The sequence below is a fragment of the Pristis pectinata genome, chromosome 5 (genome assembly GCF_009764475.1).
Source record: "Pristis pectinata isolate sPriPec2 chromosome 5, sPriPec2.1.pri, whole genome shotgun sequence".
In the NCBI taxonomy this organism is placed as follows: Eukaryota; Metazoa; Chordata; class Chondrichthyes; order Rhinopristiformes; family Pristidae; genus Pristis; species Pristis pectinata.
Genome location: NC_067409.1, coordinates 58,032,988 through 58,056,239, shown reverse-complemented (window position 1 = coordinate 58,056,239; position 23,252 = coordinate 58,032,988). Strand labels below are relative to the sequence as shown.

At 39.4% G+C, this 23,252-nt stretch overlaps 1 protein-coding gene across 5 annotated transcripts in view; it reads left to right on the top strand.

Annotated features, from left to right (window-relative positions):
- The window catches only part of LOC127570362 (cytoplasmic dynein 1 intermediate chain 1), a 155,826-nt gene that overhangs the window by 5,762 nt on the left and 126,812 nt on the right, over positions 1 to 23,252 (top strand). For 3 of the 5 annotated variants that reach the window (XM_052015842.1, XM_052015841.1, XM_052015840.1), the window contains exons 2-4: positions 5,065 to 5,182; positions 11,175 to 11,289; positions 14,767 to 14,908. In XM_052015842.1, coding sequence (XP_051871802.1) covers positions 5,075 to 5,182; positions 11,175 to 11,289; positions 14,767 to 14,908 — 365 coding nt within the window. In that variant the 5' untranslated portion in view covers positions 5,065 to 5,074. The remainder of the gene's footprint in view (positions 1 to 5,064; positions 5,183 to 11,174; positions 11,290 to 14,766; positions 14,909 to 23,252) is intronic. The other 2 variants (XM_052015844.1, XM_052015843.1) reach the window with 1 other exon arrangement.

Genomic DNA, 23,252 nt, shown 5'->3' with positions numbered 1-23,252 from the left:
TACTGTTTCATAAACAATTTTGTTCATGTTTAACAAATGTATTGTATTTCCTTTTACTTGTAATTTACAGGAATATAAAAGTGCTATACTAATACAAATTATTGTTTTAAACAGAATTAGAGAATTCATTCAACACTTATTTCTCCATTAACCACCATCATCATTAGTCATTTCTTAAATTGGATAATTGCACAATTTTCATCCTGTCCCAAATCTTTGGCCTTTCTATCCAATGCTTAAGAACTCTTCCTTATTGTCCTGGATGTGAATTACTGCCCCCTCCCTCACAACTGAAACCTAATCCCAATCAACCTGGTTTTAATAATCGGGTTGCAAAATAATTGACCTTAATGTGAATTAATGCAAATAAACATGTATTTTAACATGAAAATTGTGCTGTGCAAACTGCCTCTGGGTCTTTAATTCAATGCTGATAGTATTTATAACCAGCGGTGATGGGATTAAAATGAAGCATACCCTAACCTACTATGAGGCTGTTTGATCCTCCTGGGAAATAGGTGGTGGCTGTGGCCTTGTTCTATCTTGCACACAAAGCTTGACTCCTTGCAACTGAGTACATGGACTCCTGGTTAAACCCTGGCAGCACCACACTTCCTCTCAGCTAGACAAGTAAGCTAGAACTGGGCCAGAACTCAGGCAAGAATTATCATGGTGGTAATGAGAAGCATGAATGAAGGCAAGTGTTTGTTGTCACATCTTTTAACTCCGTGAAGATCATGGCATCCAATGAACAATGTAGCGGGCCAAGAACAAAGGAACCAATGTGAGAATGAAACAGAATTAACAGAATAGAACAATGGAACCTAAAGTTGTTTGGTCTCTCCATTATGAGGGAGGACTTGTGAGCAGTAAGTACAGTATACTACATTATAAGCCCTGATGCAGGGTTTCAACTGAAAATGTCAACCGTTCCTTTTCCTCCACAAATGCTGCCTGACCTGCTGACTTCCTTCAGCAGTTTGTATTTTGCTCCATACTATATTAAAAGTAGTACGAGTAAATCAGTGCTTCAAATGGATAATGTTTGAAATCCTAGCTGGTGAGAAGGGGGTTGGTAAAATGCTTGTGTTTTTTTTACATTTTTTGTGTGTCTCTATTGCAAACTGATTTCTAACCACTTATGTTGGTATCAAATTCAGTCTAATTGATCTAAAGTTACAATATTCATTGTCTATCTTTCTAAATAAATGCTATAGTGCATCTGATTTGTTTTACAGAATCTTTAGAATTTGCTTTAGATAGGAACAAACACTTGTGCTTTACATTCTTTTCCATTGTCATTTGAACTAGCCATTTTCATTTTGGGAATATGGAAAACCGTGCACAATAAATGAAGTGCTTAGCACTTTTCCACCAGCTCCACTACCATTGCCAAAGAAGTTTCAAGCATGGGTAATGCAAAAAAAAAACTTGACTTAATGCCTTCTGTGCCCCTTCACACAGTGTATGAGAACTTCAGTTTGTACTGAATGTTCATACTTTGTACTGAATGTTCATACTTTGTACTGGTTTACAAACTGCAGGATTCCATTCAAAGTGCTCAGCAACTTTATACCAATGTTGCTATTTGTTGCTCAAGCTATGTAGGAATGCTTTTTCTAAGTTGTAAGCAATCTGGTAACTGAAGTTATAAGATCTGGTACTCTGAACATTCTCTCTTGTGATTATGCTACCCTAAATTGATGATAAAGTTTGAAAACTGGTAGCATTTTGGACTTGTCCTGGAATTATTGGACATGGGTGAGGGGAAAGGGCAGAGGCAAACGGCAGGCTCAGCTGATTTTAGGAGCTGGATTAGTTTCTGTCATTCACAGCATTACTTTGTGTGAAACAAATCTTTCTAACCAATAACCCTTTCTGTCCCTATGATTAATTCCTTAGATTTTAAGGGTTGTATGTATGCTGGCCATTTAAAAAAAAAATCTGCTGCAGTGCATGTGTACAATGTGTGCATTCTATCATAAAAGTGTCTCTAAAAATGCTTCCTTAACTCATCAAAGAGAGGCCCTGCAGGAGTTAAGATGGGGGGGGGGGGGGTGATGTATTTAGGAGGGCACAAAAGGGGTACAAAATAGCACTGGGGACAAGATTAAAGTATATCCTGAAACATTTTATAAGTATGTTAAGGTAAAGAAGATAACCAGGGAAAGAGTAGGGGCCACTGGGGATCAAAGTGGTGATCTACGTGTGGAATAAAAGAATGTAGATGAGGTCTTAAATGAATACTTCTCCCCTGTATCCACTAAGGAGAAGGACACTGTAATTGGAGAATTCAGGGAGGGGAATGTTGAAATTCTAGGGGGAAAAAAATTACCACTTTGGGGGAAAAAGTTGGTATTGAGGGCTTAAAGGTCCCCAAGGCCTGATGAAATCCTGCTGCTTTGGGAGAAATTTGCTGAGGCTTGGACAAATTTTCAAAACTCCTCTGGCCACAGAGATGCCTGGTGACTAAAGGGCAGCAAATATGCTATCTCTATTCAAGAAGGGATGCAGAGATAAGCCAGATAATTATAGGCAGGTGAGTCTAACATCAAAGGTCGGGAAATCAAATGAGGGTCAAGATTAATCTGCACTTGGACAGTCAAGGATAGTCAGCATAGCTTTATTAAGGGGAGATCCTGTCTGATTTATTTAACTGAATTTTTCAAAGTAACCGGGGATCAGTGAGGGTAGTTTGGTTGATGTAGACTACATGGACTTCAGTAAAATCTTTTGATAAGGTCCCATGTGGGAGACAGGTCCAACAAGTAAGCCTATTAGATCCAAAATTATCTTCTTCATGGTAGGTAGAAGCTGATGGTTGTGATCAGAAGCCTGTGATCATTGGTGTACTACTTTGATTGGTGCTAGGAGCCTTGTTGGTTATGAACGTTAACAATCTGGACATGGGAGAGACAATTAGTAAGGTCACCGATGATGTTAAAATGGGTGGTGTTGATAGTGAGAAGGGTAGCCTTCAGCTACAGAATGACATTGATGAATTGGCAAGATGGGTAGGACAATGGCAGAAGGAATTTAATCCTGAAAAATATGATGCGTTTTGGGAGGACTAATAAGGCTACAGTCTATAGAATGAATGGTAGAATCTGAAGTACCAAGAAACAGAGGGACTTAGGTTTCCATGTCCAAGGAAACCTGAAGGCAATACTGTAGCTACATAGGGTGGTTAGGGCAACATATGAGATATACGGTTGTACCACAGTTCCCTGATCTTATAAAACGTAACTATAGAGTTATACAGCATGGAAACAGGCACTTTGGCCAAACTCGCCCATGCTGACCAAGGTGCCTACCTGAGCTAGTCCCATGTGCCTGTTGAGTAGTAAAGCGGAAACACTGTGTATCCCATTTGCCTGTGTTTGGCTCATATCCCTCTAAACTTTTCCTATCCATGTACCTGCCCAAATGTCTTTTGAACATCATAATTGTTCCTACCTTGACCACTTCCTCTGGCAGCTCATTCTATATACACACCACCCTCTGTGTGGAAAAACCTCAAGTCAAGATGACCACTTGAACCCTCAGTCTACCTTATCGTGGTGCCTGCACCTTATTTGTCCATTAGCACTGCATGCACTTTCTATGAAACTGTAACACTATATTCTGCTATTGTTTTCCCTTTTTGTACTACCTCGACGTGCTTGTGTATGGAATGATCTGTCTGGGTGGCGTGCAAACAAAAACTTTTCACTGTACCTCAGTACATGTGACAATAATACCCGGTTTCAATTCCCGTCGCTGTCTGTAAGAAGTTTGTACGTTTCCCCGTGTGTCTGCATGGGTTTCCTCCAGGTGCTCTGGTTTCCTCCCACATTTCAAAGACATACAGGTTAGGAAGTTGTGGGCATGCTATGTTGGCGCCGGAAGCTTAGCGGCACTTGTGGGCTGCCCCCCAGATCACTCTACGCAAAAGATGCATTTCACTAGGTGTTTCGATGTACATGTGACGAATAAAGATCTGATATTATCTTACCCCTCTAAATCTTTCCTCTCTCACCTTAAACCTGTGCTCTCTAGTTTTAGACTTCCCTATCCTGGGGAAAAAGGCTGACCATCCATATCTATGCCCTTATGATTTTATAAACCTCTTATAAGGTCACCCCTTTGCTCTATTAACATTAGTTAAGCTGCAGTACTGTTCACCACAATATAGGGAGGATGTGATTGCACTGGTGAGGATGTAGAGGAACTTCACCAGGATGGATTGTTTCAACTGTGAGGAGAGACTAGAGAGGCAGAGTTTGATTTCATTGCAGTGGAGGTGGCTAAAAGGGGACCTGATTAAAATGCACAAAATTATGAGGAACACAGGGTAAATGATGAGAAAATTTCCCCTTTGCAGAGGTGCTTATAACTAGATGGCATTGGGTTAAGGTAGAAGATGTAGGGGAGATTTGAAGATTTTTTTTTTCCACCCAGAGGGTGGTTGAAATCTGAAATATTACCTGAGAAAGTGGTGGAGGCAGGTACAGAAACAAAATCTGATGATATCATGGTGGCTTCCTGAAACGCGTGGCATAGTAAACTAGCTGGAAAATGGGATTAGTATGGATAGATACTTGATGATTGGCGTGAACACAGGATCAAAGAGTGTATTTCCATGCTCTATAACTCTTTCCGCCTCTGACTTACAGTTGAAATTTTTGGCTCTGGGAAGAATTTTTAATTTAATCTGCCTGTTGAGGAACACGGATGTCATGGTGGATTTTCCTTCCACTCAATGTGTCTACTCCTCTTGAATTCAAAGGAGTTCACAGTTACAGTATGTGGAGTATTAAGCACCATTTCAGCCAAGTGTGTGGACTTCATGCCTGGATTTGGATTATTGCATAGTACTGAAATAATGTTTATCACTGTTGTTCATACTATCCACTTTTAACAAACTTGTTTTCAGCCAGCTAAATCCAGACTCTCCTGAAATAGTATTTATGTTTTAAAAAAACAATTGCGAATGTAGATTACAAATGTGATTTGATATGGTATGCTTCTAATTTACTGCATATATGAGGTCTAATCTTTACCCATTTGCCTGGGATCTTTTAGGTGCATCAAAATGTCAGAGAAAAGTGATTTAAAAGCAGAACTGGAGCGTAAAAAGCAAAGACTGGCTCAGATACGAGAGGAGAAAAAAAGAAAAGAGGAGGAACGGAAAAAGAAAGAGGTCAGTCATTGTGGGAATAACGATTGATGTAGAACATCTCGGGTAATTAAAAAGAAATGGGAAGTGTAATTGATTTAAATAAGTTCATGGGGATCACAGTTTGAGGATTACTTGGCATAATGGTCAATTAATTTTATTATAGTTCTTGCTAGTAGGAGTTGAGAGATGAAGCTCTTTATTTTATCCCACATCCTACGATGAAACTAGGTATTGGCCTGTTGAATTCATTCTGCAGCCTGTCTTTCCCACTTGTTTCAGGGAGGGGGGGGGCCTAAATTCAATAGGCCCCAGAATGGGTACAAGGTTGAAGTTGCTTAGTACCTTGTGACCTCTGACTCTTACATAAATTCACGAAATTTCAGTGTAGGAGATGGTTAATCTTGCATTTTAAGCACCTCAAGAAGTGGAATGGATTCTCAAATTGGGAGAGTTGGTAAGGAAGGATTGGAAATCGAAAATCACAGGTGTAACTTCTCTCTTGCCTGGGTCTGTGGTAGTGCTGTTGTGAATGGAATATTTACTAGACACTGGGAGTCGTGCATATTTATTTACTACTGATTCTGACTTCATTGGATGAGCAAACATGCAGCTATTACTTCATTGTTGTGTGTAATAGAGTACATCTGTCCAACAGTTCCACTTAATCTTGCTGGAGGTTCTCATGGATGTGCCATGGTCAGTGGATATTGAAAGTTTTACAACTGGAACTAAAAAGAATTCTTAGCTATCTGGTAGTTATCAAAAGAAGGAAATACTTGAGTCATAGAGTCATACTGCATGGAAACAGGTCCTTTGGCCCAAAGGTCGATGCTGACCAAGATTCTCATACAAGCTAGTCCACTTGCCTGGGTTTGGGCCTAAATCCCTCTAAATCTTTCCTATCCATGCAGCTGTCCAAGTACCTTTTAAATGTTGTTGATGTACCTGCCTCAACCACTTCTTCTGGCAGCTCATTCCATATAATGAACAAAGTCAAAGTTGAGTTCATTGTCCTGTGTACAAGTACGTGTATATACAGTGCATTGAAAAACTTACTTGCAGCAGCATCACAGGCACAAAAAATCATATAAGTGGCATTCACAAGGAAACATAAACATTTTTTTTTACAAGGGAGAACACAATCAGAACAAAAAAATTCCATTGTAGTGCAAATTGATGAAAGTGGTCATAGTGTTGCTAAATCCTAGTGATTAGGGTTGTGTCAGTTGGTTCAAGAACCGAATGGTTGAAAAGAAGCAGCTGTTCTTGAATCTGGTGGTGTGAGACTTCAGGCTTCTGTACCTCCTGTCTGATTGTAGGTGTGCGAAGATGGCATGGTCTGGATGGTGGGGATCTTTGATGGATGTGGCCGCCTTGAGGCAGTGCCTCCTTTAGATACTACTGATGGTAGGGAGGGATGTGCCCATGATGTATTGGGCAGAGCCCACTACTCTTTGCAACTTCTTGCATTCCTGCGCATTGGAATTGCCGTACCAGACCATGATGCAACCAGTCAGGATATTTTCAACAGTACATCTATAGAAGTTTGTTGGTGTTCAGTGACAAGCCGAACCTCCTTAATCTAAGAAAGTAAAGACACTGGTGTGCTCTCCTTGTGATCACATCTATATGCAGGGCCCAGTTCAGGTCATCTGATATGTTAATGCCTAGGAATTTAAAGCTGCTGATTCTCTCCACTGCCGATTTTTTTTTTTCTTTTTCCCCCCCATGTGCATATTTGCCCTCCTTCCCCTTAAATCAACAATCAGCTCTTTAGTTTTACTAATATTGAGCGAGAGGTTGTTGTTGTGGCACCACTCAACCAGGTGTCCTATCTCGCTCCAGTACCTGACTCATCACTGCCTGTGATTCGGCCAACAACAGTGGTGTCATCAGTGAATTTGTCTATGGCATTGGAGCTGTGCTGAGTCACACAGTCATGTGCATAGCGAGTGGAGCAGGGGGCTAAGCACACCGCCTTAAGGTGCACCTGTGTTGACAGTCAGCAAGGAGGAGATGTTGTTACCAATCCTCACTGATTGAGGTCTGCTGATGAGGAAGTTGAGTACCCAGTTGGAGAGGGATGTACAGAGGCCTAGATCTTGAAACTTGATGATGAGTTTGGATGGGATGATAGTGTTGAATGCTGAGCTGTAGTTGATGAACAGCAGCCTGACGTATGAGTTCCTGTTGTCCAGATGGTCCAGAGCAGAGTGAAGAGCCAGAGAATTCGCACCTACTCTTGACCTGTTGTGGTGGTAGGCAAATTGAAGTAGATCTGGGTCATTTCCCAGGGAGGAGTTGATTTGTGCCATAACCAACCTCTTGAATCACTTACTATGGTTGATGTAAGCACTACTGGATAGTAGTCATTGAGGCAGGTCACCATACTCCTCTTGAGATACCTTTTTGAAGAAGATGGGAACCTTGCTGCAGAAGTGAGAGATTTGAATATGTCCGTAAATACTCCAGCCAGTTGATCTGCATAGATCTTTAGTTCTGGGCCAGGTACACCGTCTGGACCAGATGCCTTTTGTGGATTCGCCCTCTTGAAGGATGCCCGGACATCAGCTTCAGAGATTGAGTTTACAGGGTCATCTGGAGATGTGAGGGCTCGTGTGAGTGTGTCGTAGTTCTCCCTATCAAAGCATGCATAAAAAGCTCATCTGAAAGTGATAGGTCATTGCCACTGCCTGGCTGAAGATGTTGCCTCTCAGGTCCCTATTAAATCTCTTCCCTCTCACATTAAACTGATGCCTGTAGTTCTTGATTCCTCAACATTGGGGAAAAAGACTGTATGCATTCACCCTATGCCCCCCATAACTTTATACATTACTATAAGATCACCTCTCATTCTCCTACGCTCCAATGAAAACAGTCTCAACCTGATCAACCTCTCTCCGTAACTCAGTCCATTGAGTCCTGGCGATATCCTCTTAAATCTCCTCTGCACTCTTTTCAGCTTAATGGCATTTTTCCTATAGGAGGGTGACCAGACCTGAACACACTATTCCAAATATGGCCTCACCAATGTCTTGTACAACTGCAAAATAACTTCCCAACTTCTATACTCCTAAGCCCTGACTGATGAAAGCCAGCCTGTCAAAAGCCGCCTTCATCACCCTGTCTACCTGCGATGCCACTTTCGGGCAACCATGTACTTTTACTCTGAGGTGCCTCTGTTTTACAACGCTTCCCATAGCCCTACCGTTTACTGTGAATGACCTACCCTGATTTGTCTTCCCAAATTGCAACACCTTGCACTTATTGGAACTAAACTCCATTTGCCATTCCTTGGTCCACTTACCCAGCTGATCAAGGTCCCTCTGTAAATCCTGTTAAACATCTTCACTGTCAATGACACCACCTATTTTAGTGTCATCTACAAACTTATTAACCATGCCTTGTACATTCTCATCCAAATTATTGATACAGATGACAAATAGCAAAGAGGCTGGCACTGAGCCCCAGGGAAACACCACTAGACACAGGCCTTCCACCATCACCCTCTGCTTCCTACCATCAAGTGAATTCTTTATCCAATTAGCTAGCTTTCCCTGAATCCCATGTGATCTAACTTTCCATAGCAGCCTACCATGTGGAATCTTATCGAAGACCTTACTGAAGTCCACATAGACTATGTCTACTGCCTTGTCCTCATCAGCCTTCTTGATTGGTTCCTCAAAAAAACTCAGTCAAATTTGTGAGACATGATCTCCCACACACAAAGCCATGCTGACTACCCCGAATCAACCCCTGTCTTTCCAAATGCATGTACATGGTACCTTGCCCACCACAGGTGTTTGGCCTACTGGTCTATAGTTCCCAGGTTTTTCTTTGCAGCCCTTCTTATATAAAGGCATAACATTAACCACCCTCCAGTCTTTTGGCACTTCACCCGTCATCAATGATGGATGTATCTCAGCTAGGGCTCCTGCAATTTCTTTTCTAGCTTCTCAGAGTATTCTTGGATATAGCTGATCAGTCCCTGGTGAGTTATCTACCTTCATACATTTTAAGACATCCAATACCTCCTCTGCTGTATTGCAGACTATCCCCAAGACCTCCCCATTTACTATCTTAAGTCCAAAGTGTTCATGTCTTTCTCCACGGTAAAAACAGAGGAGAAATAGTCATTGAGGATCTTGCCCATCTCCTATGGCTCCACACAAAGTTGTCCATTTGGGTCATTGAGGGGCCCTATTCTCTCCCTAGTTACTCTTTTTCCTTTAATACACATAAAATCTCTTTGGATTCTCCTTAATCTTCTCTACCAAAGCTATCTCATGCCCCCTTTTTGCCCCTCTGATTTCCTTCTTCTGCATCCCCTATACTCAGGGATTTGCTTGATCCCAGCTGCCTCCTTTTTCCTGACCAGAGCCTCAATATTCCTCGTCATCCAGGTTCTGTACTCCTGCCAGCCTTTTCCTTCACTCTAACAAGAACATGCAGATTTTGAACTCTTGATATCTCGCTTCTAAAAACCTCCCACTTGCCAGATGTCCCTTTGCCCACAGACAACCTTATCCAATCAACTTTTGCAAGTTCCATCAAAATTCACCTTGCCCCAATTTAGAACTTTAACCTGTGGACTAGATCTGTCCCTTTCCGTAACTAATTTAAAACTAATAGAACTGTGATTACTGGTCCAAAAGTGCTCTCCCACTGACACCCCAGTCACTTGTCCTGCCCCATTTCCCAAGAGCCTTTCTCTGGTAGAACCTTCAATATATTGTGTGAGGAAACTTTCCTGAACGTATTTTACAATTTCCATCCCATCTAAGCCCGTAGCACTAAGGCAGTCCCAGTCCATATTAGGAAAGTTAAAATACTCTACTATGACAACTATTATTCTTGCGACTTTCTGGAATCTCCCTGCATATTTGTTCTCCTGATTCCCATTGACTGTTAGGGAGCCTATAGTACAATCCCAACACAGTGATCATCCCCTTCTTATTTCTCATCTCCACCCGTAAAGCCTCACTGGCTGATCCCTCAGTAATTTCATCTTGGACTACTATAATTTTTCACACCTTCTGAATTCCTGAGGCAAAGTTTAAGTGAGTTTTGTCTTCTCGTTAAATATCTATCTTTATTGGCCTCATTACTTTTTTGGATATGAATTGTTTTCTATAACCATCTTTAGAGAATCAGAGGGCAGCTTGAAGCTCTATAGTTTCCAGGACTTGCCGGGTCTTTAGTTAGGCCTCGGCAGTGCCATTTTCACCTATCCAAATTCTGCCTTCAATCTGATCCCAAGCTCTGGAGCTGCTCTACTACAAATCTTAATTGGATTTCTGCTAAAGCTCAGGAAAGCTCGTAAAGCAATTAAAACCTAAGCAGAACAAGCTGATGTAAGTAACATAAAAAGGAAAACTTGCTTGGTACTTTGCATAGAAAGAAATGGGAAAACCATTCAAAGATGTTTGTGGGATTTACTGGAAAGAAGAGATGAACAGAAACCAAAGACATAACGAGAATTTGGTGGTTACAGGAGGGAAGAAAAGCCATGACTAATTTTTTTCAACATTTCTTCAGTGTCGCAGGTGATCAGAAATGTTATTTACTTTGTGAAATAAAGTGGACTGTTGTATTGTCTGCTGGCAGTGCATTATCGAAGAGACAAACTTTTAAGAAGTTGTTTATTATGTGCACTCTGTGGGCAGTTGCACAGTGTGGGTTCATAAACAGATGGGAATCCTGTCAGCACAATTTTCCTCATTGTTTTGCCCAGAGAATTTAATGGTGGCTGATGAAATAAAGGAGCTTTTGCCCCATAGTTGACTCCTTTTAAACATCCCAGTTATATTTTTGGAGAATGAATATTTTGCTTAATATGTTTTGAGGGAAAAATATGAATAGTCCTGCCTAAATTGTGCCATTGCATTTGGTTCATGCTTTATTCATCTCCTTATACGATTAAGTAGTTGAATGTGGAATTTTTTTTCCCAGACTGTTGGGAAAATAGATTTTATTCAGAGCTATTTAGTGGAGTTTTCTGTTGTCCTTTCAGGCTGAGTTGCAACAGAAGAAAGAGACTCCCCCCGAGGACTCCGATCTTGACCGCAAACGCAGAGAGACGGAGGCTTTGCTGCAGAGCATTGGTATCGCCCCAGAGCCAGCACTAGGTAAGGAGCTGTGTGTCATACCATGTGATCTTGTTAAGGCTGACAATTTTGCAGGTGATCTAGTTTCCTCCTCTACTCATAATTTTGAAATTGAGAAACTGTGGGAATGAGTCTAAAGTAATGATGTATAAGCAGGTAAGGACAAAATGCCATTTCTGGGGCATTTTGATATTTGTTGATGACATAGTTTAAATGTTAATTTCAAGAGTTTGACACTGAGCTACTTTACAATTTTTTTTGAAAATCTGCAAGTTGGGTTCATTTTGATTTTTAAAATTTAAAAAATCTAATCAAAATCAAGTTTTTATTTTCCTATTCCACCAAGGAATAATATTTCTGACCCTATAGATACAAAGTTTATTTCTTCTGAGCACTTCACCCAATTATTGGAAGTGTGCCTGCTCAATAAACAGATGATGAATGTCTTACGTGCACTTAATATGATACAGAAGGCCATTTGACCCATGGGTTCTTGCCAGCTCCCAGCTGAGCAGTTTCATCAGTCCCATTTCTCCTTCTCTTACCCTTTGCCCCTACAACTTTGATTAGTGTTTAATCATCCTAAAGTGTATAAAGAAATTTTTCATTTTTAACATTTTTGTAGGTATATACTAAGATTTTAAAATATCTCATTTATAGAGTTCAACAGGAAAATAATGGTAGTGATTACAATTATGTTGGGAAAATATTGATGCTAGCGGAATTTTGTGGATTAGCTGGCAGAGTTTGGAAAATCTAAACTAATAAACTAAAATTGGAAGACTGTAGAGGAGACAGTACCAGCAAAGAAATTGGAAGATTAAAAAAAATGCTAAGAATGTAAATTGAAAAATTTTAAAAATGCTAAGCAATGGGAGAGCTAATCAGCTTAAATCTTTCTTAGTTAAGAACATAATATATAGAATCAGGAGTAGGATCGGCTACTGTGCCATTCAGTGAGATCATTTAGTTGGCACCATTTTTCTGCACTAACTCCATATTTCTTGATACCCATTTAATGTTTAAAAATCAATTGATATCTGCCTTGAACATACTGCGTCCTTCCACCCTTCCTTGGTGAAGAATTCCAAAAAGTCGCTATCTGCTAGGTGAAAAATGTTCTCATCTCTATCCTGAATGGATGACCTCTTGTTTTGAGGCGCTGATTCTAACTTGGTTCTGGGCCAGTCAGCTAGAGGAAACATCACCTTTGCTTATAGCCTGTCAAGAAGACCCATGAGAATTTTGTATGTTTCAGTGAGATCACCTCTCATTTTTATAAACTCTGGGCCCACAGAACTAAACTACCTCTCCCCAAACCCTTTTCCCAAATGCTAGTTTTTAATCTGGTGAACCTTTGTTGCATTCTCTATCGCAATTATGTTCTTCCTTGGGTAAGAGACCTAATGTTGTAAATAGTATTCCAATTACCCTATATAACTGTACTCAAATAATGGTAATAAAAGGCAATATACTGTTTGTCTTAATTGCCTGCCATACCTGTACTTTCTTGTACAAAGATACATTGATCTTTCCTGGGTATCATTATCTTTTAACCCTTCGTTTAAGTTAATAGTTCTCTACTGAAGGGAATGATCTCTTTTTTTTCATATTCTATCAGCCACGTCTTCATAATATTTATCTGCTACTTTTCAATTTCTCTATTCTTGCAAGACTAAAGACCTTCCTGGCTCCCATGATGAATTTAACAGTGCTGTCTCTCATGCACCCTAAATCTGTTATTTCCCCCCCATCCTTCAAATCTGTCCACCCCTTTTCTTGCAAGTCTCTTGACTGTTGGCAAAAGCAGCTTGATCTCCAATACCTTTCCCATCTTTGCTTCTATTGTAGCCCCCTGAATTCATGTTCACCTGACTCTGGGCTCCTTGTTGAGTCCCTCCAGTTGGGTTATTGTCTCCGCCACAGTACTGGAACAGCTCTGACCAAAGTTGCTCATGACCTCCCATGTGTTTGTGTTGGAGGTAATCTGCTCCTTTTCAGTTTCGCTGCAACCTTTGACGTGGTTGACCATATCACTCTCTCCATTTGGGCAGAATCACACTTGCTTGTTTCTATTTTTATCCAACTAGTCACTGACTTTTTTTCTGCCTCTAATTTCACTTTTTGTGTCCCCCAAAGATCTATTTTGGTAATTACTATTTCTCATTTCTGCGAACTCCTCCAGAACTGTGACCCTCCTTCCATTCCGGCCTTTTTAGTATCCCCGAATTTAATCGCTCCACCACTGGCAACTACCAAGGCTCTTGATTCTGGCACTTCTGCCCAAAATCTTTCCGCCTCTCTTGCCTCCTTAAGATGCTCCTAAAAATCTACCTTCTGACTAAATTTCTGGTTGTTTCCCCCAACATTTACTTATGTGGGTTAGTGTCAGTATTTTCATTTAGTAATGCTTTGGTGTCTTTCCCAGGTAAATGAGGGTTGCATTGACTGTTTTTGTTAGCTAAACTTCTGACCAGATTCTTTATAGAAATTGTTAACACCTGTGTAAAATAGGCAAGTAGGTAGCTGACAAAATCATCATGATATTGGTTGTATTTAAACTTCCTTAAAAGTATTGATGTTTTGTGTGTGTATTTTTACTTAAATCATATGCTTTCTGCAATGTGAGCTTTGTAATGCGAGCTTTACAATGCATATTTTAATGTTTTGTTGCCTTTTGTTCAGCTGTTTCTTCAAAATGTTTTTGATTTCATTCATGGTGTTTGGAGTAGCAGTGATTCTTTACAAATGCCCAGAGAGTAAATCTACACGTAATTACACAAATTATATGTACATATTGTATGTGTTTTCTGAGGGTTTCAGCTGCAATTTGAAAATCTATTCCAATAACTTGTATCCAGTTTCTTTTAAAAGTAAAATCATTTTTTGAAATCTGTTCTCACATTTTCTGTAACTCCTTGGGAAATTTTAATGTTCTAACTTGAACAGCTGCACCAGATATAATCTTATCTGTTTCTCTGCATAAGGCAAGAAAATTTCAGCCTATTTGATGATTTGGGTTGGTCAGTTGTAATAAATAGGGTTGTTAAACTTTGTAAATATTCTGATGGTTAACCAAGAAGATCATTTAAAGCTAATTTTGTATAAAGGATTTGAAGAGCAACAGTTAACACACCTTTGTGTTTGTTTCTGGCAGCTTGGTCTGGCTTCTTGTCTATGTGATGACATTAGTCTCTGAATTCATTGCAAAAAGTAGCAACATTTGGGCTATTTGCACATTCAAATTGTTTTCCAGCAATTTTACGATAGCTGAAACCCTGCTGCATTTTGATGTGATTCTGTGCACATTCCAAACTCATTTTGAATGATTATTTTTGCAAAAATAAAAATTAAATGTTCATTTGACTTTCTTCCTTCCTTTTTTTTTCTTCCTTTTGGCTTTCACCATTGCAATTCCATTTTCTTCCATATTCCACACTAATTTAAACTTTTGGGTTTAATTTGTTTTTTTCCTTGTCTGACACTGCTCACCATCAGTGCAGCCTTTGCAATTAGTAACATGGGATGCCTGTTATTTTCATTATTTAGTCCCAACCCCCATGTCTCCCTCCTCGAAATCAGTGAGCACACCCAGTGAAGCTGGAAGCCAGGATTCCGTAGACGGCGGACATGTTGGAAGGTAAAAAGCTTTTTTGTCATGTGTATTTTTTTTTGTTAAGGGTATCTTTATTGCACTGATTTTTTTTTTAAAAGATGGCATTGACACTATTACCTGCATCATTGATTAATGACCACTTAGTGAAATGGGTTGGTTAACATAGATGATTGGGAGGGGCAGATGGTATGTCAGCCTTTTACGATGAGAGGGCTTGAATACAGACATAAGGGAACCTCATTGCAGTTGTCTAGATCCATGTGGAGAGACCGAATATGGGGTATTATGTTTGGCTTTGGTCGTCGTATCCTAGAAAGGATGTATCCACTGTAGAGAGAGTGGAGTGATGATTCACTAGGCTGGTTCCAAGGATGTTGCAGTTGCCTTGGAACTCAACTGGGGGAGGTTGAGCGGATCAGAGCGGATTAGAGGAGATCTCATTGAACCTTACAAAATTCTTAAAGGGCTTAACAAACCAGATGCAGTGAGGATGTTCCCCCTGGCTGTGGGGTCTAGGGCTGGGGGCAGGACCTCAGATAAAGGAGTAGCCATTTAGGATAGAGGAGACAGTTCTTTACTCAGGGTGATGAATCTCTGGTATTCTCTACCTGGATGGCTACTGCAAAATGCTGGTTTAATTGGTTTATCATTGTCTCATACTGAGATACATGAGTACATTGTTTTTTCCTTTTTGTACTACCTCAATGTAGAATTTAATGTAATAGTTACAGAGGAAGTACATTGCAGGTAGACAAATTTATTACATTGTGGTTCTGGTTGATCAATATGTTTAAGAAAATTGTTTATTACACCATTAGTAACTAAAACAGTTTACACTATTCAAGTGAACACGGTCCCCAGTCACATACTGAAGTTCCTGGCAACAACCAGTGTTTTAGTCTTCAATAGTTCTTGATGCCACTTGGCCAAGACTATATAGTTTGAGGCAAAGTCTGCTTAATCGTTCCAGGAAATAAATAGCTCTTAAGAGAAAATAAAACACATTTCTCGTGCCCCTTCTACTCTTCCACAGTCCTGGCAACAGCACATGTAGGCATATTTTTTCAGTTTTGGTCTTTGGACTGGAGTTGGAAATGATTGCACAGAAGTTCTCTGTACCAATGACAAAATCTCCTTTTACACACGTAATCAAACAACTTCCTTTCATGTGACAAATGCATGTCACATGACACCACTATAGCAAACTAAGTTTAGTTAAGCTGCTTAACACAATAACCATTACCACAACAATGGTTTTTAAGAGTCAGTTGTGCACATCACAAAGTTTTAATAAACTAAGGTCTTGCTATCTTCCACATCACACTACAATGGTTGTGTTCATTCAAAACAAAAATGGATAAATTTTTAGATATTGAGGGAATGGATTTGTTGGAAAATGGTACTGAGGTTTTAAAACAAAAATCCATGATCTTGATGGATGGCGGAGCAGCCTTGAAGGACCAGATGTCCTACTCCTGTTTCTTGTGTTCTTGTGAAAATGATAGCAAAGCATTGAGATGACTTAACATTCATGTAATTATGCTTTTGGCCATTAATATCAGAAAAGAATACAAAGGCAATAGGAAAGTCTGGATCTACTTTGCCCGCTGTTTGCTTCAGTGATACCCAGAAAGAAACTGGGTGAATAGTTGGTGGGAGAAACCCAAAAATAAAAATTATAGGCACTGAAGTCTAAAGCTAAAACAGAAAATGCTGGAGAAATGCTACACTGGTCACCCCTCTTTCTCCCCTCAAAACTAGAAATGTGTAACCTTTTGTGCAATGTGTGAATAATTTCTTTTGAGAGAACTAATAATGTACACCTGTACTGGTTTTCATTGAGATTGGTAACAATTCAGATGAATAGATTGAATTTTGCTTTATCAATTTCATTTTTGAGGATTCTGAAAGGAATACTTGCTATTTAGTAATAGCAGATTATTTACAATACAAAATGTCTGGGTGTGAATCGGCATATTAATGTATTCTAATGTAGCAGATTTGCTATAAAATGAGTTTCCAATCTCAGCTGTGACATGATGTGTGATGGGGCGGGGTGAAGTTGGGTGGTAGGGGAAGGAAAGCAAGATATTAAGCAAGGAATGAGATTTTTCTTCCATATAGTTGGGAAATGTGAAACGAAGGCTGGATTTCGCTTGCTTAACATATGCCCAATTACATTATGGTTACGGTTGCCTTGTAATACAGTAATAGGCTGGAGTTTTAGTTCAAGTTCTAATCTGAAATGTTTTGAATTCTAGTTCATTAGATTAACTAATTTGTAGGTTGGCATCAGGGAAAAATACTCTAAAAGTTACTACTTTGCAAGCAAAATAACTTGATGTACAGTGGCATGCAAAAACTTGGGCACCCCTGGTCAAAATTTCTGTTACTGTGAAGTGAGTGGAAGATGAACTGATCTCCAAAAGTCATAAAGTTAAAGATGAAACATTCTTTTCAATATTTTAAGCAAGATTAGTATATTATTTTTGTTTTGTACAATTTTAGAGTGAAAAAAGGAAAGGAGCACCACGCAAAAGTTTGGGCACTCCAAGAGGTTTGAGCTCTCATAACTTTTACCAAGGTCTCAGACCTTCATTAGCTTGTTAGGGCCATGGCTTGTTCACAGTCATCGTTAGGAAAGGCCAGGTGATGCAAATTTCAATGCTTTATAAATACCCTGACTCCTCAAACCTTGTCCCAACAATCAGCAGCCGTGGGCTCCTGTAAGCAGCTGGCTAGCACTCCGAAAATTAAAATAAATGATGCCCACAAAGCAGGAGAAGCTATAAGAAGATAGTAAAGCATTTTCAGGTAGCAGTTTCCTCAGTTCGTACTGTAATTAAGGAATGACAGTTAACAGGAACGGTGGAGGTCAAGTTGAGGTCTGGAAGACCAAGAAAACTTTATGAGAAAACTGCTTGTAGGGTTGCTAGAAAGGAAAATCAAAACCCTCGTTTGACTTCAAAAGACCTTCAGGAAGATTTAGCAGACTCTGGAGTGGTGGTGCACTGTTCTACTGTGCAGTGACACCTGCACAAATATGACCTTCACGGAAGAGTCATCAGAAGAAAACTTTTCCTGTGTCCTCACCACAAAATTCAGTGTCAGAAGTTTGCAAAGGAAGATCTAACCAAGCCTGATGCATTTTGGAAACAAGTCCTGTGGACTGATGAAGTTAAAATAGAACTTTTTGGCCGCACTGAGCAAAGGTATGTTTGGAGAAAAAAGGGTGCAGAATTTCTTGAAAAGAACACCTCTCCAACTGTTAAGCACGGGGGTGGATCGATCATGCTTTGGGCTTGTGCTGCAGCTGGTGGCACGGGGAACATTTCACTGGTAGAGGGAAGAAAGAATCCAATTAAATACCAGCAAATTCTAGAAGCAAACGTCACACCGTCTGTGAAAAAAAAAGCTGAAGATGAAAAGAGGATGGCTTCTGCAACAGGATAACAATCCTAAACACACCTCAAAATCCACAATGGACTATCTTGAGACACAAGCTGAAGGTTTTACCATGGCCCTCAGTCCCCCAACCTAAACATCATCGAAAATCTGTGGATAGACCTCAAAAGAGCAGCGCATACAAGACAGCCCAAGAATCTCACAGAACTAGAAGCCTTTTGCAAGGAAGAATGGGTGAAAATCCCCCAAACAAGAATTGAAAGACTCTTAGCTGGCTACAGAAAGCATTTACAAGCTGTGATACTTGCCAAAGGGGGTGTTACTAAGTACTGACCATGCAGAGTGCCCAAACTTTTGCTTTGGGCCCTTTTCCTTTTTTGTTATTTTGAAACTGTAAAAGATGGAAATACAAAAGTAATCTTGCTTAAAATATTAAAGAAATGTGTCATCTTTAACTTTATGCCTTTTGGAAATCAGGTCATCTTTTACTCACTTAGCTATTCACTGTAACAGAAATTTTGACCAGGGGTGCCCAAACTTTTGCATGCCACTATACATGGTTGCGCTGGATATCTGGAGGAAGATGTAGCAGGCTAGGAAAATAACTATATTTCAATTAATCAGGCAGGATCTTTATTTAAATTGCTGTGATTTTTTTTTTCCTTCCCACTGTCCCTGAAACTGGATTTTTTTTGTATGTGGGTTGCAGAGATATTTTGATAACTTGACGATGACCTTCAGCAATGGAGCTATGTCACTTGTGTTTGCATGTTGGAATTGTTCCTAAATTTGAATTTTTTTTGGGACTCAAAGGCATACAATAATGCAATGGTGACCAGCTTTTCCTGCTTAAATTTGAAGATTTTTTTAAATTACTTCGGCATTCTTTACAAAGACAGCCTGCCTGTTCTAGTTTTTGTTTTTTCCTCTTGCTATCACCAGCAATATCCACTGAGCTTATGGTCATTAAAAAGATGATGTATCATTCTTTGCTTTTGTTTATATAAAAAAATAAATTCCTTTGAATTTCATTAAATAATTAATATAGGATACTGAACGTTATTGTAATTATTGACTGCATGATGACGTGGTCAGTTGAAGGGGGAGGTGAGTCGAGATGAGCAGATACTTATTTTGCAGATTAGAGACCTATGGAGATTCTGACTAGTTTATATCTTTGGGTAGGGGTGGGGAGGCTGCATTTGTAGAGTTGGTACAGAATTGCCTCCCCAAGCCCTGCCCATACTCTGATTATAGAACAAAAATAGTCATCTGCTGGTGTTGAAACAGGGAAACTCTGAAGATTACAGTGTTCATATTTGAACTAAAATTCTAAAGGGGGTATGGGGGTAAAAAGATGTTGGCAAAATATAAGATTAAAAGGTTTATTAAATGTTTAAAGGTGGTTAGAACATAATAATGGTTGAGAGGTCTAGAGAAGAGCAGTTGTTGAAGGACATTAAAACACAGTCTGATTTCATTCCTGGCTCAAACAGCAAGTTCACGGCCTTGAGTTTTAATTAGATAAGAATGTAAAAGTCAGTAAAGATAACTCTGCTTGAGGGATCAGTAAAGCTGTTTTAATGCCATGGTCTTGGTAGTATTAATAGTTAAAATGTGCTGCCTGCATGCAGCATTTTACTAATTGTATTTTAATAATTAGGAATGGTGACTCATTATTTGACATTTAGGTGAAGAAAGTATAAAATGCTGCATCATTATGGATAGCACCCCCGTGCTAATCTTGCTTTTTCCAGAATAGGAATGCAAATAATGCTGTAAATCCTGGAATTCAATAGAGAACGATACTTCAGTATACTGAAGTATGTCATGATCCTACATGATCTTAAATCATCTGTAGTCAAGACTGGAGTTCTTGGCTATTTGAAGAAATATTTAGCCACTCACTTTTAAATACAAACAATTCTAAAATGTTTATTGGTTCCATAGTATCTATAGTTTTTAATTTGGCACCAACCCAGTTAAAATTGGAACTCTTCTGACCTTAAAATGAATTGGGGATTAATTTCAAAACTACAGAATAATTACATCTCCCTTTTAAAGGGCATTAGCCTACTTTCTGTTGAATGCAGTTTGATTTTATGAAACGGTGCTTGTTCCAGTTTATTGTGTAGTGTCAAATGGAATTTCATAATGTTATGTTGCAAGTGCTTATTTCCCCCCTGTTTTATGCGCTGTTTGCTTACTGCCAATGCACAAAGCTCCATTATACGTTTTGTTTTCATTTTTTTGGGGTATGCCTGTCAGGGGCAATGCAAGCATTTATTATTATCCCTAGAGAAATAAAGGGCTGAAGATGCTGGAATCTAGATGAAAAACACTATGACACTGGAGGAACTCAGCAGGCCAGGTGGCATCCATGGAGAAAAGCAGCTTTTCTCCACGGATGCTGCCTGGTCTGCTGAGTTCCTCCAGCATCACGGTATCCCTAATTATCCAAGAGGCTGTGGTTTGCAGTGCATTTGGGTAATAATTTAATTCTTGCAGTGATGGAAGAAAGTCAATGCATTTCCATCTCTGGACACTATGTGACTTGGAGAGGAATTTGCAGTTGGTGAGCACTTGGTGGTCTTGTGCTTCTAGAGGTAGAGATGGTTTTGGAGATGCTGATTCAGAGGTCTTTGTATCAACAACACTGTTGTCAAATTTGTTCCAAGGCCAGGTTATGCAGTGTTACGTTGTGAAGATCAATGATTAGTTTCCCCCTTTTTCCACATGATTGGTTTTGATGCCTCATTTTCCTCCTTTGTACTTGCAATTCACAATGGGATCCTATCCAAGCTGGTTGGATTTGTGCTTTTGTGGCTTATTTGATTATAATAATTCTGTGTTCCTGTCAACACCCAGTAACCTTTCACTCCTGGCTTATCGAGAACCTCTGCCTTAAAAGTATTCATTGACTTCCTTCCTCAAAAACTGACGGACCCACTGAGAGAGGAAAGAAATCACTCTATCCCATTGGTGATCCCTTCATTAATTTGAACAGGGATCACTAGATCTAGATCCTCCCACTGAGGAAACATCTCCACATCTGCCCTGTCAAGACTGTTCAGGAATTCACATGTACAAATCAATTTGCCTCTTCTTAGCTCCACTGGATACAAATCAGCCTGTTCAACTTTTCCTTATAAGACAATTTGCCCATTCCTGGTATCAGTCCAGTGAATCTTCTCTAAACTGCTTCCATGCCTTAACATTCTTACTTGAATAAGGAGACTAATATTTAACACAGTAGTCCACATGTATTCTCACCAATGCCCATATAACTGACGCATAACCTTCCTATTCTTGTATTCAATTCTGCTAGCAATATACAACATTCTGTTAGCTTAATTGAGTAATTTACCTGTATGCTGGCCTTTTGCAAAGCATGCACCAGGACATCTAGACCCCTTTGTATCTGAGCTCTGCAATCTGATGGAAGTGCCATTTGTACCTTGCAAAACAGATCAGGTAATTGTACAGAAATGGTTGGCAAATTGAAAACCACATTTCCTTGCATCATTACATTAAAGTAGGAAAACCTCATTGTTATTTTGAACCAGCACAATGAACTACCGTTGCCAAATAGGGTGGGGAACCCTAAATGGAGAGAACCCCTACATTAATTAGAAAGTCTCAAATTATTACCAGTGCTGAAGATCTCTTGTTCTTGTGTTCATGAATGAATGAAAGAATATCTACACGCACACCCCAGCAGATCAGGCAGCTTCAGTGCTGGGAGAAACAGCTAATGTTTCGCTTTGATGACCTTTCATTAAAACTAGGTAAAGTTAGAAATGGTTAATCACATTTTAAGTTGCAAAGAAGGGCAGAGGGAATTGTGATTGGGTGGTGCTGCAATTGGTGGTGGTGCCGGAGAGTTGCAAGGGATTGTTAGATATGGCTGATCTCTTTGGAGGAGAGCTATAAGGTGAGAAAATAAAACAATGCTGGAACTATGATTTACAACATTTTATCATTAAAACATTTTAACTTGTAATGTAATAAATTAAAACATTTCAACTTTTAATGTTGTAATTTTCATTACAACATTTTAACATTAAATCCCAGGCTGGGACTGTGCCATTTATTGATGGCAGATTTATATCAGAAACAAAAAGTTATTTTGTGCTTGCAATATTTGCCAACAATGTAACTTTACATTTATCTTCTCTGAAATGCTCCAGTCATTCTCTGGCATAAGGTGGGCCTCCATGTTTTTTTTTGAAGGCAAGGTAGCTCTTGTACTCAGCACATAGCTCCTTTTAGCTTTGACAGCTATTCTGATGGAAAGCTAATTGACCTAAAATATGAATTCTACTTTTCTTTTTCTACAGGTACTACCTGACCTACTGTGTACTTCAGCATTTTCTATTTGTTTCAAATATCAGCAGTTTTTATTCTGAATGATGCTTTTCTGGCCTGGTGGTATCACCAAATGTAACATAATGTGCCCTGACAAATTGCTTTTATGACTGTGGGCAGCATGGACATAGTGTATGTAACTTCTCCAAGCTGGAGCTTTTCGAATATATTTACTCTTTAGTTCATGTTCAAACCAACCAGATAGTTTCCCATTAATTTAAAATTCCTCACTCATCTTTAAGCTCCTAATTGACCCCATCTATCCAATTCTTAACCATAAGTAAATGTATTCTTGACACTGGAACAGTTGATTTCTGTTTCTACACTTGCCAAATAGTAAATTGGTCTAATTTGTTATACATATTTCAATGACTTGTTATACATTGATATTTTGGTATGAATTCTTGTAAACATTTGTTTCTTTTGCAAAATTCTGTATTTCTTCTATGCACATCAAAATTGCCAATTGTGCATGGTTATTTGCTTAGAGTGAACAAGGGGATAGATAAACTATAAACCAGGCTATCTGATCAATGACTGGGAGCAATTAGAGTCATAGGAATAAGCTTTATTCCCATGGTCAACTTGGTTTTAC